At 44.6% G+C, this 14,649-nt stretch overlaps 1 protein-coding gene across 4 annotated transcripts in view; it reads left to right on the top strand.

The window, feature by feature from the left end:
* The window catches only part of CGNL1 (cingulin like 1), a 162,073-nt gene that overhangs the window by 124,656 nt on the left and 22,768 nt on the right, over window positions 1-14,649 (top strand). For 3 of the 4 annotated variants that reach the window (XM_077128019.1, XM_077128020.1, XM_077128022.1), the window contains 4 exons: window positions 6,280-6,486; window positions 7,378-7,482; window positions 12,334-12,486; window positions 13,374-13,544. In XM_077128019.1, coding sequence (XP_076984134.1) covers window positions 6,280-6,486; window positions 7,378-7,482; window positions 12,334-12,486; window positions 13,374-13,544 — 636 coding nt within the window. The remainder of the gene's footprint in view (window positions 1-6,279; window positions 6,487-7,377; window positions 7,483-12,333; window positions 12,487-13,373; window positions 13,545-14,649) is intronic. The other variant, XM_077128023.1, reaches the window with a different exon arrangement.

Here is a 14,649-nt window from a genome sequence, read left to right on the forward strand (position 1 = left end):
GGGGCATATAAAGCTCCAAACCACTACAGCCTCCAGGCTGTGAGACAATAAATTCCTGCTTTTAAACCAGCCCACTTTGTGGTATTTGACATAGCAGCTGGGAAACTGGGACACGAGGGACGGGATAAAGTGACCATTTTGTGGCAAATATTTACGACCAAAATATATGCTGTTTCTATCCCTACTTTACTCTTGTTCAGGTGAGGGGGAACTTGAAGACATAATACAGGGGACTTTTTTTTTTTTTCTTTACCATATTCCTAGTAAGGAAGGGGCTTGTTATTGATGAGCCAGGTTCTTACTGTAGAAATGAAAGTCAACATGTACAACCATGGTGGTGAAAAGGTGGTAAAAGGGATGACCTGACCTAGGAGACACCTATCAGCCTAGATCCCACAGCCTCAACACCCTTGCGGATGTGGGGGCAGCCAGTGAGAGGGAACCGATAAACCGACATTCCATTCCCTGGACTTGGCCTTCACGCCTCGGCTGTTTTCACACATTCAGCAAAAGAAAAGGGAGACAGAAAGGAAACAAAAGCTGGCTGTGGCAGAAGCCTTGTTAATTAGTAAAACCTGATATGTGTGTGCTGTATGCTAGGACAAACCAGGAATTTCATATGGTTATTCGCTGGCCGAGGTGTCAGGTCTGTGCTCTTGTAAGGAAAGCGCACCAATGCCTTTGAACCTGGCAACATGCTCAGACATGGCTATTTGTGGTACCTGGGGGGGGTTATGCTAATCTTGGAACCCCTGGCTCCAGGAGCCACGTGAACATTTCTCAGTGCAGGCTTTAGCTCATGAAAATGTACCACCTTGTTAGAAAGTCATTATTTGTAGTGTGAGGTAAGTACCCAGCACAAGAGTGAGGTTTTGCCCTTTTTTCCTTATATAACTGCATTTACCGCTTCCCTCCCCCTACCATTTAAATCAATAATTGAAACATATGGTTAAAAGTCAACCGTTTTAAGGGGGTGCAAATCGATTTCAGTGGTAGAATTCTCACCTGCCATGTGGGAGACCCAGGTTCGATTCCCAGTCCATGCACTTCCCAAACAAGCAAAACAAACAAACAAAACAAAAATTCAGCAAATGGTGCTGCAAAAAAGGGATACTCACATGGAAAAATAATGGAAAGTGACCCTGTCATACAGCATACAAAAAGATAATAATAATAAAGTCAATTTTAGAGATAGTGGGGAAGTTACTTTAGCATGTTGAAACATGGTGTTTGTCTGTTTTTGGAAGAATTGTCTTAGTTTCCATCATTATACTAGACTCTGTTGGAAGATGAGGCTAAACTTCTAATGAATTAGTCAACTAGGAAACCTAACTTGCCCTTCGCATGAGAAGGGGGTTATCTTATTTGTACAGCACAGTCACGCTGAAATGATTCTTAGAAGATCATTTTAAGAAAGGTAGGGTTCATTTTTAGCTGGTAAGAATTTGCAGTTTGCAGTCTGAAGCTAAGTTTGACGATTTAGAATCAAGGTGGGTAAGCTAGGTCCTTTTGGAAAACAAATGTGGTTAAGTTGGCCCAAAAATAACAACAGTGACTATGCAACAGTCCTGATCACTTCCAACTAGGTATTTAAGATAACGTATGAAGTAGGTAATTCATCTCCCTTTTACACATGACTCAGGCTCTGCAAGGACAGGCCTGGGGAAAGGCGCCCAGAAAGGGACACGTCTGGATTTGAACCTGATTTGGCTGACCGCAGCGGTCCATGCTGTTTCCTCTGTGCAGTTAGGCATTTTTAGAGTTAAAAGTGAGAAGCCCATTCTTGAGATCACTTAAGTCTGTGTTACTCGGACTGGGATACGTGTATAGGAGCTGGGCAGGTGGGGAGGAGAGGGGCAAATCTGCAGGGTAAAAAAGTACCATATCTTCCTGGAGCCACCAAGAGCACATATATATAATACATGGAACAGAATGAAAAATGTTAATTATGGTCCAGAGTGCAAAATGTCCATGCATTTTAAAGAGGAAGACCCAAGCCTTAAAAGCAGTTCTTCCCAGTCCCTCCGAGGTCTCTCATTAGCCCGCCTTGGACTTCTCCTGCCTTAGGGTGGTTTGGGTGGGAAAGTTCGGGAAACACTCATGTAAGGGCAAGTCCTCGGCCGTCCGGGCCATTCCCACTCTCCCGGCTCTCTGTGGTGAAAGGAGCGTGGGAGAGTTGGAGCTAGGCTCTGTTTGCACAGCTGCTTCCCGGGCTCCGCTATCTGTGGAAGTGTCTGTGTCTGTGCTGGGGAAGGATTTCTGGAAGCTGAGCTGGTTAGAAGTCGACTGAGGTGGTAGGTTGTCCAAATACCTGTGGTCATTGAAGGACGATCTATTTTGTTTTATGTGTATTTATTTAAAAAAATTGTAATGTCTGTTGAATTCTCATGGCTCAAAATTCAAAAGGTACAAAGGGTTTGCAATGGGAAAGCTTCCCTCTATCTTCTTTTTATAGCCCCCAGTTTCCTTCCCCACAGCCAGTCAGAGCTCCCAGTTTATTGTGTATCCAAGTACGTAGGTATTTATCCCCATTACCTTTTTTATGCAAACAGAGGCATGCTAAATATGGTATTCTATACCTTGTTTTTTCCTTACTCTCCTTTTCCTTTTCTTTTTTCAGCTGAATAATAAACTACTGAGCTGATATAATTTATATGACCGGTGCCTGACTGATTGGCATTTAGTTGTTTCCAATCTTTTGCTATCGCAGTGCCACAATTGATACTCTTGTTCTTATGTCTTTTTTTTCTTTTGGCATGGGCAGGCTCTGGGAATCGAACCCGGGTCTTTGGCGTGGCAGGCGAGAACTCTGCCACTGAGCCACCAATCACGCCTCCCTCTTATGTCATTTTGTACACATGTAGAATGAAGTGTTAGAAGAGAAGCTGCTGGGTCAAAGGAGATGCGTATGACAATGTTGATAGATATTTTCCAATCTCCCACTGAGAGTCATACTGCTTTTTCCCTCTACCAGCAGTAGGCGAGAATCCACCACTCACATTCTGTGTTATCAGACTTCTCAACCTTGGTTTCCTGATAGGTGAAAAATGATCTCAGTGGAATTTAAGGGATGTCCTCAAAATGAGAGACAACAGAAAATAACACATCTGCTACTTTTCTCTGTAAGTGGATGACTGTGTGCATTTTTTCCAACCTTTTGGAGTGGATTTTTGTTGACTTCTTTTGACTGTATGAGAGAATAGTAGAATATTAAAAAAATAATCCACATAGTCCTTCTAAAAATAGGTATTTTGTAGATGGTATGGTATGGCTAAGTGAATCATTTAAAATGGTGCTCTCTGGTTATATAGGATGGGACACAGCCTCTATCATCTTGTTATTACAAGCAGGATTTAAGAGCAAAGAGTCACAGAAACAGGATCATCTTGCAGGAGGTCCCATCCTTTGTCCTCGGCGACCCCCTGTCTGAGGTCTTCTCCAGCTCTGATCTTGGAGCTCTGCTGCCCTCGCCACATTCATGAGACACACACTTAAGTATTTAAAAAAAGATGATTCAGAACTCCAAGAATTTCAGAGTTAGAGGGACTTAGGGCGGTCTTCTAGATTAACTTTCTTTTCTTCATTGGGAAGTCAAGGAGAACTTGTGGGCACACTTGCCTTGAACATAAAGATATGGCTTTGAGTTTTTCAGATCCTGAGACTGCTCCAGGGGCATTTAGGTGTGGTTTAAAGAAGGAAAGCTTGTCTTAGGGACTTTATATAAATTAGTGATTCGGGTGTGTGAGTGCATGGCGGGGGGCACCGGGGAGGGATCCTGGAAAATTCTGCCAACAGAGGCTTAAGTTAAGTTTATTTGGATGCACAATGTGGCACAGTTAGAAAAAGACATTATCACCTTATAAATGGTTATGACACTTCCAGGTGCCTTAGAGTCATACATAGACTGTGAAGCTTCTTTTAATCTTACTCTTTAGGATATTTGAGATTGTTTCCGTTTAACTTTTAAACTTTTAAATTATCCAAATCTAGGTGGGTCAACAGAGGAGAAACTCTTTTTCTTAGGATTGGAGCCTGCCCTTGACAGTCACACACACGAGAGAAGCTTGTCTGGTCGGGTCTCCCAGCCCTTAATCCCTCGGGACTCAGAATATGGACCCACAACTTTCAAACCAAGAAAATCATACGATGTATGTTCTTTTGTGACTGGCTTCTTTCACTTGGCATAATGTTTCCAAGGTTCAGCCGTGTTGTAGTATGTATCAGTACTTCATGTTTAATGATGGATAATAACATGCCATTGTATATCCTATTTTTATTTATTCATTTTTCAGACGATAAATGTTTGGGGTGTTTCCACTTTTTTGGCCATTTCGAATAATACTGCTATAAGCACTTGTGTACAAATTTTTATGTGGGTATATGTTTTCATTTTTCTTTTCTATATACCTGAGAGTGGAATTGCTGGATCGTATGATAACTGTATGTTTTGTTGCTATTCTTTCTTTTTTTGCCTGGGCAGGCACCGGGCATGGCAGGCGAGAACTCAGCCTGCTGAGCCATCATGGCCCGCCCTGTATGTTTTAACATCTTATGGAACTGCTAAACTGTTTTCCAAAGCCACGGCACCATTTTACATACCCAAAAGCAATGTATGAGAGTTTTGATTTCTCTACATCCTCACCAATACTTATTATCTGTCTTTTTGTTATCCAACAACGACATTTATTGCAGTCTCTTCTTTTCCTGTGGAAATTAATATACCACAAATGTAAGGGTTTTTTCCTGGACCCCCTGTTCTATTCCATTGATCTATATGTCTGTCCTTTATGGCAGTACCCCACTCTCTGGAGAACTGTAGCTTTGTCGTCTCTTGTCTTTTAATGTCCACCTTCAGGAGCAGCCATCCAAGTTAGGGCTGAAACTGGCAATTTAGACCTTTTCTTTCCCTAGTTTGATCAATTACTGGCTTCTTTAGATTCCCTGTCAAGCTTATATCCACATTTTATTTCACCTCTGTTCATTGTCATGATGTATCCTTTCCCTTGTTTCAGTTGGAAATGATAGGCAAGTAATCCTGAGAAATACCAGCTACCTGGAACCTTAATTTTCCTCTAGCAGTGTCACCTAACCTCATTCTAATTCAGTTGCTTGGCTCTGATGGCCCTTTCTCAGATATATATATAACAAACATCGGGTTGTGAAGAGATGCTCTGTTTTCTGAAACCCTCTAATTAGTTAAGTGCGGGATAATATCACTGACTCTACTGTAGAAGATTTAAAGATCTTTCCAAAAGACTACGAAAGCAAACAAGTAATTCCAGCAGATAGCTCGCCCAAATTGGCCATGACAGCTGCTGAAGCTAAATCTTGCCCTCCCTGGGTCTTCCTTCCTTTCTAGTCATCTGCAGCCTTATTTTGGTAGCCCAGGTAGGTGACTGAGCTGTCATCTTTGTAGTAATGGAGGAATGGAAAAAGGGCCAGAGGAGAGGTGAAACTTGGGACAAGGTCCATTATCGTCATTTCAGGTTGCCAGACCAAACAATGAAAACCCCCGTGTCCTACCTGGAATTAACAGTAACAGTGCTGTCATCGCTGCCGTCCCTTTCTGTTGTGAATTGTTTTGAAGCAGAAGCTCTTTTTCACATTCTCGTAACTAGAGCTCGCTCTGTGAACTGTATCACCCTCGAAGCATATCTTAATTTCCACTTTGTGGTGGACATTATACAAAATCTGTAAACAGAATCTGCCCTTTATCAAGAGCTTCTCCTGCAGGCTGCACATGGTGTCAGAGCCCGGGAAGTGGACACTTCAGAGGCAGTCATTAAGAGAATACATTGTGCATTTAGTCTGCCTGAATTCAGTTCCTTTAAGTGACAGCGGGCAAGTGACTTAGTTTCCCAAATCCTCAGTGTCCTCAACTTTTAACACAGTGATGCGAATAGAAACCATCTCCTAGAGTTGTTAAAAGGTTGGCATTGCATTCAAAGGACTTAGCATAGGTGCTGGCACACTTCTGTGAAGGGCCAGGTGGTCAATATTTTAGGCTTTGTGGGCCGTGCAGTCCCGCCGCCAGTACTCTACTCGGCCGTTGTAGTGGAAGCAGCCGTAGAAATACATGAATGAATGGGTGTGGCTGGGTTCCAATAACACTTTGTTTTCTAAAACAGGTGGTGGGCCGGATTTGGCCTAATTTGCAGACCCTTGGCTTGCAAAGTGTCTGGCACACAGTTGTTTTGTAATCAACGTCAGCCCGTCTCGCGGCTTGGGGACTGCCCCTCGCCACCGGTTCCCACGTTCACCGGATCCCTGTTTTTACAGAATGTTGAGGTCCTGGCCAGTCGGAGCAAGGCTTCAGAGGAGAACCAGGTGGGAGCTGAAAAGCACGTGAAGGGCCTGAAGGAGGAGAATGAGAGGCTGCAGAGGAGAATTGGAGAGCTGGAGCGGACCGTTGCGCAGCTCCGCAGGCAGCTTGATGACATGAAGGGCGAGGAAGCCAAAGCGAAGGAAACACTCAAGAAATACGAGGTAAGGCGAGCTGGGCCCAAGCCCGGGTTTGGCAGCTGCTGATCTTTCCTTCCTGTGTGAGTTGCTTGAGAAGTGGGAACGGGATTTATTATCATAATTTAGTAGGAAAGGTCAAGGCAATAGTGAACATTTCCTCTGTGCAAGCTGTTTCTTTGGTCCTTCCAGCAGTGATGGGAATGGAAGTAGGCTTCTCAAGAGGCCTGGGAAGAAGGCTGATGAAGTCAGGGAAACATGCATAGGCCCTGCCGTCGCCATTCACCCAGACATCGGGCGTCCTGGTGTGCTCAATTTTGGATACTTAGCAGAGGCCTCCACACTCCTGCAAAGGCTGCCTTCACGCCATGATCAGGCCTATTCTCACTCAAGCCTATTTATTCCTTTTTAATGCACAGCTGATGGTTTTTGAAGTCACACAGGTTTTAACAAACCAATTATCTGTTTTCCCAGACCTCTAGAAGTGGGAGACTGTTAGGAGAGACACAGGGATGGCAGTGAGAAATGACACTTGACCGTGAGAGAAGGTAAAGGAAGATAGATGTATTCCAGTAGAGGTGCCCACCATTAGAGTCACCTGGAGACCTTTGACATAATTGCACGTGCCCGGGTCCATTCAATATCAGCTGTTTCTGAATCTCCAGCGGTGAGACTGGATATTTGCATTTCCTAAGAGCACTCCAGATGAATCGGATGCCCTTGCCTAGCTAAGATCTGAAACTACACGGGGGCACACACATACGAGAACATGGCTGTTGTGTGCCATCTTGGGCCCCCGAGGGACAGGGTATCAGCACAGGGTGTGTGGGTGTCTCCTGCATTCATTTCATTCCACTGAGTCAGCTTCGCAGGCCTGGCACGCGTCTCAGCGCACACTGACCCTGTGCTTCCTTGTAGGGAGAAAAGCAGCAATTAGAAGAGGCTCTTGTGCATGCCACAAAGGAAGAAAAGGAAGCCATGTCAACCCAGAGGACCCTGGAGAGTGAACTGGAGGATGCAAAGGTAAACTCCAAGGGCTGCTATAGTTGCTCCCTCATAAAGGAAGCCCAGGAGCGCAAAATAGGAGGGCATTTAAATTGGTCCTCTCCTTCCAGCTTGCTCCTGTTCATCTTCCTGGGCTTTGGGCATCAAACTAATCCTTCTGGATGAATGGTCTCAACTGAGAGCAATTTGGTCTCTCAGGGGATATTTAGCATTTTCTGGAGACATTTTGTTATCACAGTTTGGGGGTATCTATTGGGTAGAGACCAGGGCTGCTGCCAGACATCACACCGTGCACAGGCCAGTCCCTCCCAGCAAAGAATTATTAGCCCAAAATGTCAGTATGGTCTAGACGTTTAACAGCTAGATCGACTTCCAGAGATGAAATTTGAATTGTGTGAGAAGGCTGGCAGGATCGTCCCCAGGGCACTGTGGAGATAGTTTCTGGTAGAAGCCAATTTCCCCTGTCCTCTGGGCAAATGCAGCACAGAGCACAATCCTTCATGGTGGAAATGCAAGGAGCTAGAGGAAGTAGTTTCCTTGAAACTCGATAGCTATCTCTACTCAAAGTCAGTGAGTTCTTAGAAAATTACATTTTCATATATGAAGGTTAGAAAGATTGTTTGAAGTAGATTCCAAAGGAGAAAGCCTGGGTTGAAGTTCTAAATTGACTTTGCACGTGACCTCAGCATGATCACGAAATGTCCTTTCTTCTGACTGCTCTTGGATTTAGACAACCAGCTCCTGAGCTTCCCTCGGTGAGTGCTTCAGAAAGTCAAAGGCAGTAAGTTCTTGAGAGTTGCCTAAGAGGAAGGTTGTTGAAGTTTTCCATTAGGAGGCTCCCACGTGGGTACGGAGAAGGTGGGAGAGATGGAGTCATTGAGGCTCAGGTGTTAGGAGCTGAGAAGCATCAGGGTCCAGATTTTTAAACAACTAATTGCAACTCTCCTTTCAGTTTGCAGCCTCCCCTCAGGGGAGAGTGGGACTTGTACTAGGATTCAAGCAGGGCAGAGCTCAGGGGCTCTCACCCAAGTCCTCACCTACTCCTTCTCCCTGGCTTTGGACAAAAAGGTTGCCTTTTGCATACAGTAAAGCCCTGTTGTTGTTTTTTACCCTGAGTTAGAGTGTAACTGCCCCAGCTTTGGATTTCTATCCTTTTTTCTTTAAATCTAGCTCTTTGTTACAAACTCCCGAGTGGTTGATTTTATGCACGTGCAGTTTTACTGTGCTACTGTTGAAGGCCTGTGCTGACCACTGTCACCCAACCCAGCCGCCAAGTGAGGATTCAGATGCAGGAGCAGAAAGGCCGGAAGAAGATTTATACCGTGTAGGGACAAAAGCCTGCACCTTCGTGTCATGTACATCCTAGCTCAGGGTGCAGCAGTTACAGCCTCCTGGGACGTCCTCATGGTCCTTTGGTCAAATGGAAGTTTGCACACATCTGGAAGTCGTTCGCCAGCTGCAGACTCGCAGTGCATAGTTAATTCAGCAAAAAGAACACATGATGGCCTCCTGGCCTGAAGATCTTTATGTAATCCAGCCCGCGCTCACCCTTCCGGATTTCTGTCCTTGTCTTGGAAATTATTCCTGACATGCTGCTTTTTGTTGAGGCCTGTTTTCCCAGCTGTGCAGAGAGAGTGAGATTGCTCCATGTTGGCACGGGACCGCACTTGCCACTGGTGGCACAAACTGGCGAGAACCTTAAATGGGCCCTGGCAATCTCACCGTCTGTACCTGAATTAGCTAGTCTCAAAAGCGGTGCCATGAAAAACACGCAGTCACTCTAAAATACTTCTGTTTTCTCCCCAAACCGGGAACTGGATTGTCAGATCCTGTGTTGAGTCACTCTTTCTGCCTGCCTTTCTTTCTGAAGCTCCCAGTCAAAGGGGAGCTGAGCCTTAGGATGAAGAGGAAAGAGTAACTGGTATTTTGTTTTCATACAGGTATTTTGCATTTCAAGATCTTCGTGCATTTAGCAATCTGTTGCAACTTCATGTGTGATAAATATATTTCTTTTCAAAGGAGCTGAAGACCACAGTAAAGTTATGTTTGATTTGTTATGACCCAGTTAAAAAGTGGCAGAGGGTCATAAAGAAGCCAGGGTGGTTTGTTTAACCCCAGCAACTTAGTTTAGAGCTGTGCTGCTCCCCAGCTCTACTTGAAATGCAGTCAAGGCAAAACTTCTCATGATTTCCTTTATAAAATTGCTTCTGCAGGTGGGAAGGTGAAGAAACCTTTTCTGGAAAAGCTGCAGTTCTTTTTATCAGGGAGGGATGATGGTTTATATTCTGTATCGCCCTTTACCTTTTACCATGTTGGACTTTTGTGAGTTGAGCATCAGAGAAGCCTCATTGCTTCCATGGTGTTAGTTCACAGTTTTTGTGTGGCAAAAGCTTCGAGAAGACCGACTGCCTCTTGACCAAGCCTCTCTTATTCTTTAAGCCACAGGATCATCTGCAAGTTCACTATTTTTTATGTGATCTAATCTCGGCCTTGCTTGGCCATATAATTACAGACCCTGCATCCATTGACAGATAATGGTCTCCAACTCGATGGCACTATACACCCATCAGCCTTGTGTTCTCTGAGATGATATTTTTTCCCAAGATTTTTGCCCCATTATCATCAGTGAGCTTAGATCACTGGTCTTGGAAATACCTGACCATCACCCTGGACATTGCCCTTGTGAGGGATTAAAAACAATATCAGACTTGCCAAGTTTGCTTCTTCCCATTTGAATGTGGGCCTTGTTAGCTCGGCAGTGACTTGTTGGATTATTTTACTTAAACACCTAAAGAGACGGCATGTTGTTATAGCACAGTGTTTCCCAAACTTCAGGATAAGTTAGTATTATCTGGAAACCTTCAGATGCAAATCTGTGGGCCCCACTCTGAGAAAAATTGTGATTCCAGGAGAAAGGGCTAGGACCTGCATTTTAAAATAAGAGATACCTCACCCCTGCTTGATGATTCTGATATAAGAAGCCTTCAGACCACTTTTGGGAAGTCTTCAGACCACTGCATTTTATCACGTGTCTATTAATAGTGAACCTGAGCTGTGAGTCATGCCCAGAAAGAAAAGCTATCCCTTGCAAGGCAAACATACAAGATATATTAAAATATTAATCTAGCAAAACAATGTGTGTGTGTGTGCGTGTGTGTGTGTGTGTGGGGGGGGGGTGTTGAGGGGATAGTGTCCTCAGCTGGGCCCAGGCCAGATGAGCCTGTGGTGTCTGCAGCAGCAGGGTGAAGCAGAAATGCACAAACCGCATGGAGGGTAAAGGGAGCTGCGACTGCCTTGTTTTTTGGCATGGAGCTCCTGGGATTGGAATCCAAGAAGGAGAGATAGGAGAGGCTGGGGGATCCACAGGGAGAAGGGGTTGGGTTGGATTCTGAAGTTTCTATAGTAAACCATTCGCTGATTCTCTGTGTTGTTGTTTTGCAAGAGTTTATATTTTTGTGGTGCTCGTTCTTGGGTGTTTTCTCCAACACAATGCTGCTATACCTCAGTGAGAACCTATCTCTTTCTCTTTGTCCATTGTGCTCCCCTGGCCCCCAACACCACTAAATAAACCACAAACAGAAAGTACGGGGTTGACTCTGCCACTGGTGTGTGCCAGTTGTGGTGGGACACGCACTCCTGCTAATTGCTCCCTCGCTGACCCGATTACTTTCCTTTTGCCTCCTTTTCCCTGACTGCTTTTGTTGACCTTGGTTCTTGCATCAGCTACCCTCAGCAGCCCCGCATCGTTGGCTGGTTTTCTAAGGGCAGCCAGCCCATCAGAGCAAGGGGCAGAAAGACCTCAGGGCACATGTTGGCAAAGCAGCCCTTTCTGTGCCCTGCAAACCAGGAGTGCCTGAAGTGATTTGGGGATGATTCCAAGATGTCTGAGTTACTGCATGAGGCAGCTGTTTGTAAACTGTCAAACACTGTATAGGTATCAGTCACTGTTCTGATGCGGCCTCTGCAGGACCTGGTGGGCCCCAAATCCTATGTGCAGTAACCCACAACTAGCCCTCGGCATCTGATAACACTTTCTAGAGTGTCCTCACGTTGATGGTGCTAGCAGCCATTTAAAGAGGCCACTGTAACCTTCTTGAGGTATTTTAAGATTTATGTTATGAGATCGCATGTTTTGCCCTTAAAGGACTTCTGTTGATGTAACTCTATGAGATGAAAGATTTGGAGAAAGCCGGGAACGAGAGCTCACCCAAGATGTTTGCATTGCTCCAAATAACCACCCAAAGCTACTTTTTCTGTCTACTGTCTAGTTCATCTCATAACTTCTTTTAAGTCCATCAACCTGTGGGGCTTCCCAGATCCCCTTTCTTCTATGTCTAGCTGATGGGCTCTGTTGATTAGAAGACTCCGTCTACCTAGGTGGACTCATGGCCATGGGACAATGTTCTCTTTCCCTACACATACATAGTTAGCTGTTCTAACCATAAGAACCATCTGCAGAGCACATTAAATACTGGCATATTAAGTACAATGCTGCATATCACAGTATATCAATTGCCAAATAGGTCTAGCATGGTCTAATGCATGGCTTTACCTCAGTTTTTGAGCATGAACATTCAGGTTTTCAGTCACTGTCTTGAATTGCCACCACTAGCAGCCATGGCCATTTTTATTAGTATTTTTCTAATGCGTCAATTGCGCCTTCATTCCTAAAATATCTTTTAGGTTGTCAGTTTTCCTTGTTAGTCCCTGAATTTCAGAACCAAAAAGGTTCCTGTGTCTCTGTGATGGCTTTATTTTTTATGTTTTTTCCTTCTCACTGGTCTGATTGCCTTGTGGTATGACCGAAATTCCCTCCCGTGACTATCCTGGTGGGTAGATGACACACTGTCCTTTTCCTGCCATCGGCAGAGAGACCTCAGTCGGGCCACCCAGGAGCAGAAGCAGTTGTCTGAGAAGTTAAAAGATGAGACTGAGCAGAAGGAACAGTTAAGGAGGGTGAAGAATGAAATGGAGAACGAGCGGTGGCATCTGGACAAGACCATTGAGAAACTGCAGAAGGAGGTAAGGAAGTAAGAGGCGGGAGAGGGTGTGGGGCATAACCCTTTTGTTGGGACCCAAGTCCCGGTCTGTTGAAAGCTAAGGAAACAAGCAGTTACATCTAAACACAATGTAGGGTGTGTATCAGGGATTTACAGAGCCCCTGAAGCAGCACTTTGGACTTGTTGAGAATCTTGGATACAAAGAAGCTATAAATGCCAATATCCTCTGGATTCTGGGCCCAGCCCTTTTAAAGAATTACTCAAATAACTCTGGCATGTGTAAGTACAGACTTACCAAAGGTTACTAGAACCAGTATATTTGTGTTAGTGGTTGTTGAGGAGTCAGTACCTGTCTTACTTGTCCCGGGAGTATAAAGGGCAGTCTCAAAGCCTTGTAGTTCACTGCTCCTCTGCTCATCTCTGCCCCAAATACCCAGAAGGAGAAAGGTAGTAGCTGAGGGGCTCCCTGATTTGTAATTGCTAACAGCAGCAGTTGCCATTTTCTGATATATACTGAGTGCCAGTCATTTTCCTAACTATTTTGTGTCTAACCAGAATTCTGTCAGTATCTGTGTATTGTTTTAATTTGACAACAACCCTACAGGGTAGATGTCATGATTTCAGGATTTCTAACAAGGATGCCACTGAGGCCCAGCCAGGCGTCCCGGTTGCCCAGCTGATACGTGGCAGAGCAGAGATTCGAACCCAGAACTGTGTGTCACCTTGCTCCCAAGTCAGGGGAGACCAAACCTAAGCAGCCCACGACAGGTGCTCTGCAAAGTCTCTGAGGAGGCTGTAGAAGAAAGGAAGGAGAGGAGATGTGTCCTGTGTTTAGATGTTTAAATGCTCCCTGGACACAGGGGAAGCCCCCACCGCAGGCTGAGCTCACGCCCCGCCCACTCCTTCCAGATGGCTGACATCGTCCAGGCGTCCCGCACGTCCACCCTGGAGCTCCAGAACCAGCTGGATGAGTACAAGGAGAAGAATCGTAGGGAACTTGTAGACATGCAAAGGCAGTTGAAGGAGAAAAGCCTGGAGGCAGAAAAGTCTCATCTGTCAGCCATGAAAATGCAAGATGAGGTAATGCCTGGCCAGGTTTTTTTTTTTTTTTTTTTTTTTACAGCTTATTCGACCTATCCTTCAAGATTGCTTTGAAACTTTTTTTTATCAAGGGTTGGGGGTAGATCCTCAAGACAGCTTTTGTACTTGATTCTTCTTCAGTCTTAACACTTTGGATGGCTGCACAGGGCAGATGGCCTTCTCAGACGCGGGACCAATGGACGCTGAGGCCAAACTGACGTAACTTCAACTTGACTGTTTTCTTGATTCATTCAGTGTTCTGCCTACAAATGTTTAGCTACCATTTATGGAGCCCCAGTCGTGTGCCCAATTGGGTCTAAAGAGCTCTAATTTAATCCTGGAACAGGTGTCATGGTAACCAACTGTTTTCTGTTATTCAATTTTGATAATACAGACCTTCAGCAGGGTGGCGGGAGGGTGACGAGAGTTTCGAAACAATAATAATGGAGACAAACAAATGCCCAGAATTTATGAGTCCTAAAATTATTTAAACACATAGTGCCAAGACCCCTAAAAGTCCACAGGAAAATACGAGTTTCCTTTTAAAAAAAAGAAACTTCTTATTTCTTTGATCATAAAAGAAAAGTCACCTCATGAGTCAGTGCCAAAATTATGTAAAAGAACAATAGATCTTTATTATAGACTTCTACTGCACTTCTGAAAGGACCCTGATAACAGATCCCCTTTGGCTCTGAGTCCTGTAGTACAGAATTCAAAATCAGCAACTGGTAAATCAGCACACTGACGTCTCAGTTCTCTATAGCTTTAGAAAAAAATCGTTTTCATTTTTATAGGATAGTTTGGGGTCGGGGGAAGGGGGTCCAGATATTTAGCAGAGCACCTGGCCTGCTGTTCTGAATTCAGAAAGTCAGAGTGTCACAGTGACCCGTGCAAAGTACTTCCCATTGCTAGAAGGGCTATTATCCTATAGCCTTTGGGTTGGGGAGGGAACTTTAGAGATCCTCTAATTAGATAAGGAAACCGAGGTTCAGAGAGATTAGTTAAGGCCAGATGGAGACCTGTGTTGTTTATAAAAGAGCAGAATTCAAGAAAGGATTTCCTACAATGAAAAGAAAAAAAAAAAGTTGGCTTTTCCTAGATTTTT

The sequence above is a fragment of the Tamandua tetradactyla genome, chromosome 14 (genome assembly GCF_023851605.1).
Source record: "Tamandua tetradactyla isolate mTamTet1 chromosome 14, mTamTet1.pri, whole genome shotgun sequence".
Taxonomy (NCBI): domain Eukaryota; kingdom Metazoa; phylum Chordata; class Mammalia; order Pilosa; family Myrmecophagidae; genus Tamandua; species Tamandua tetradactyla.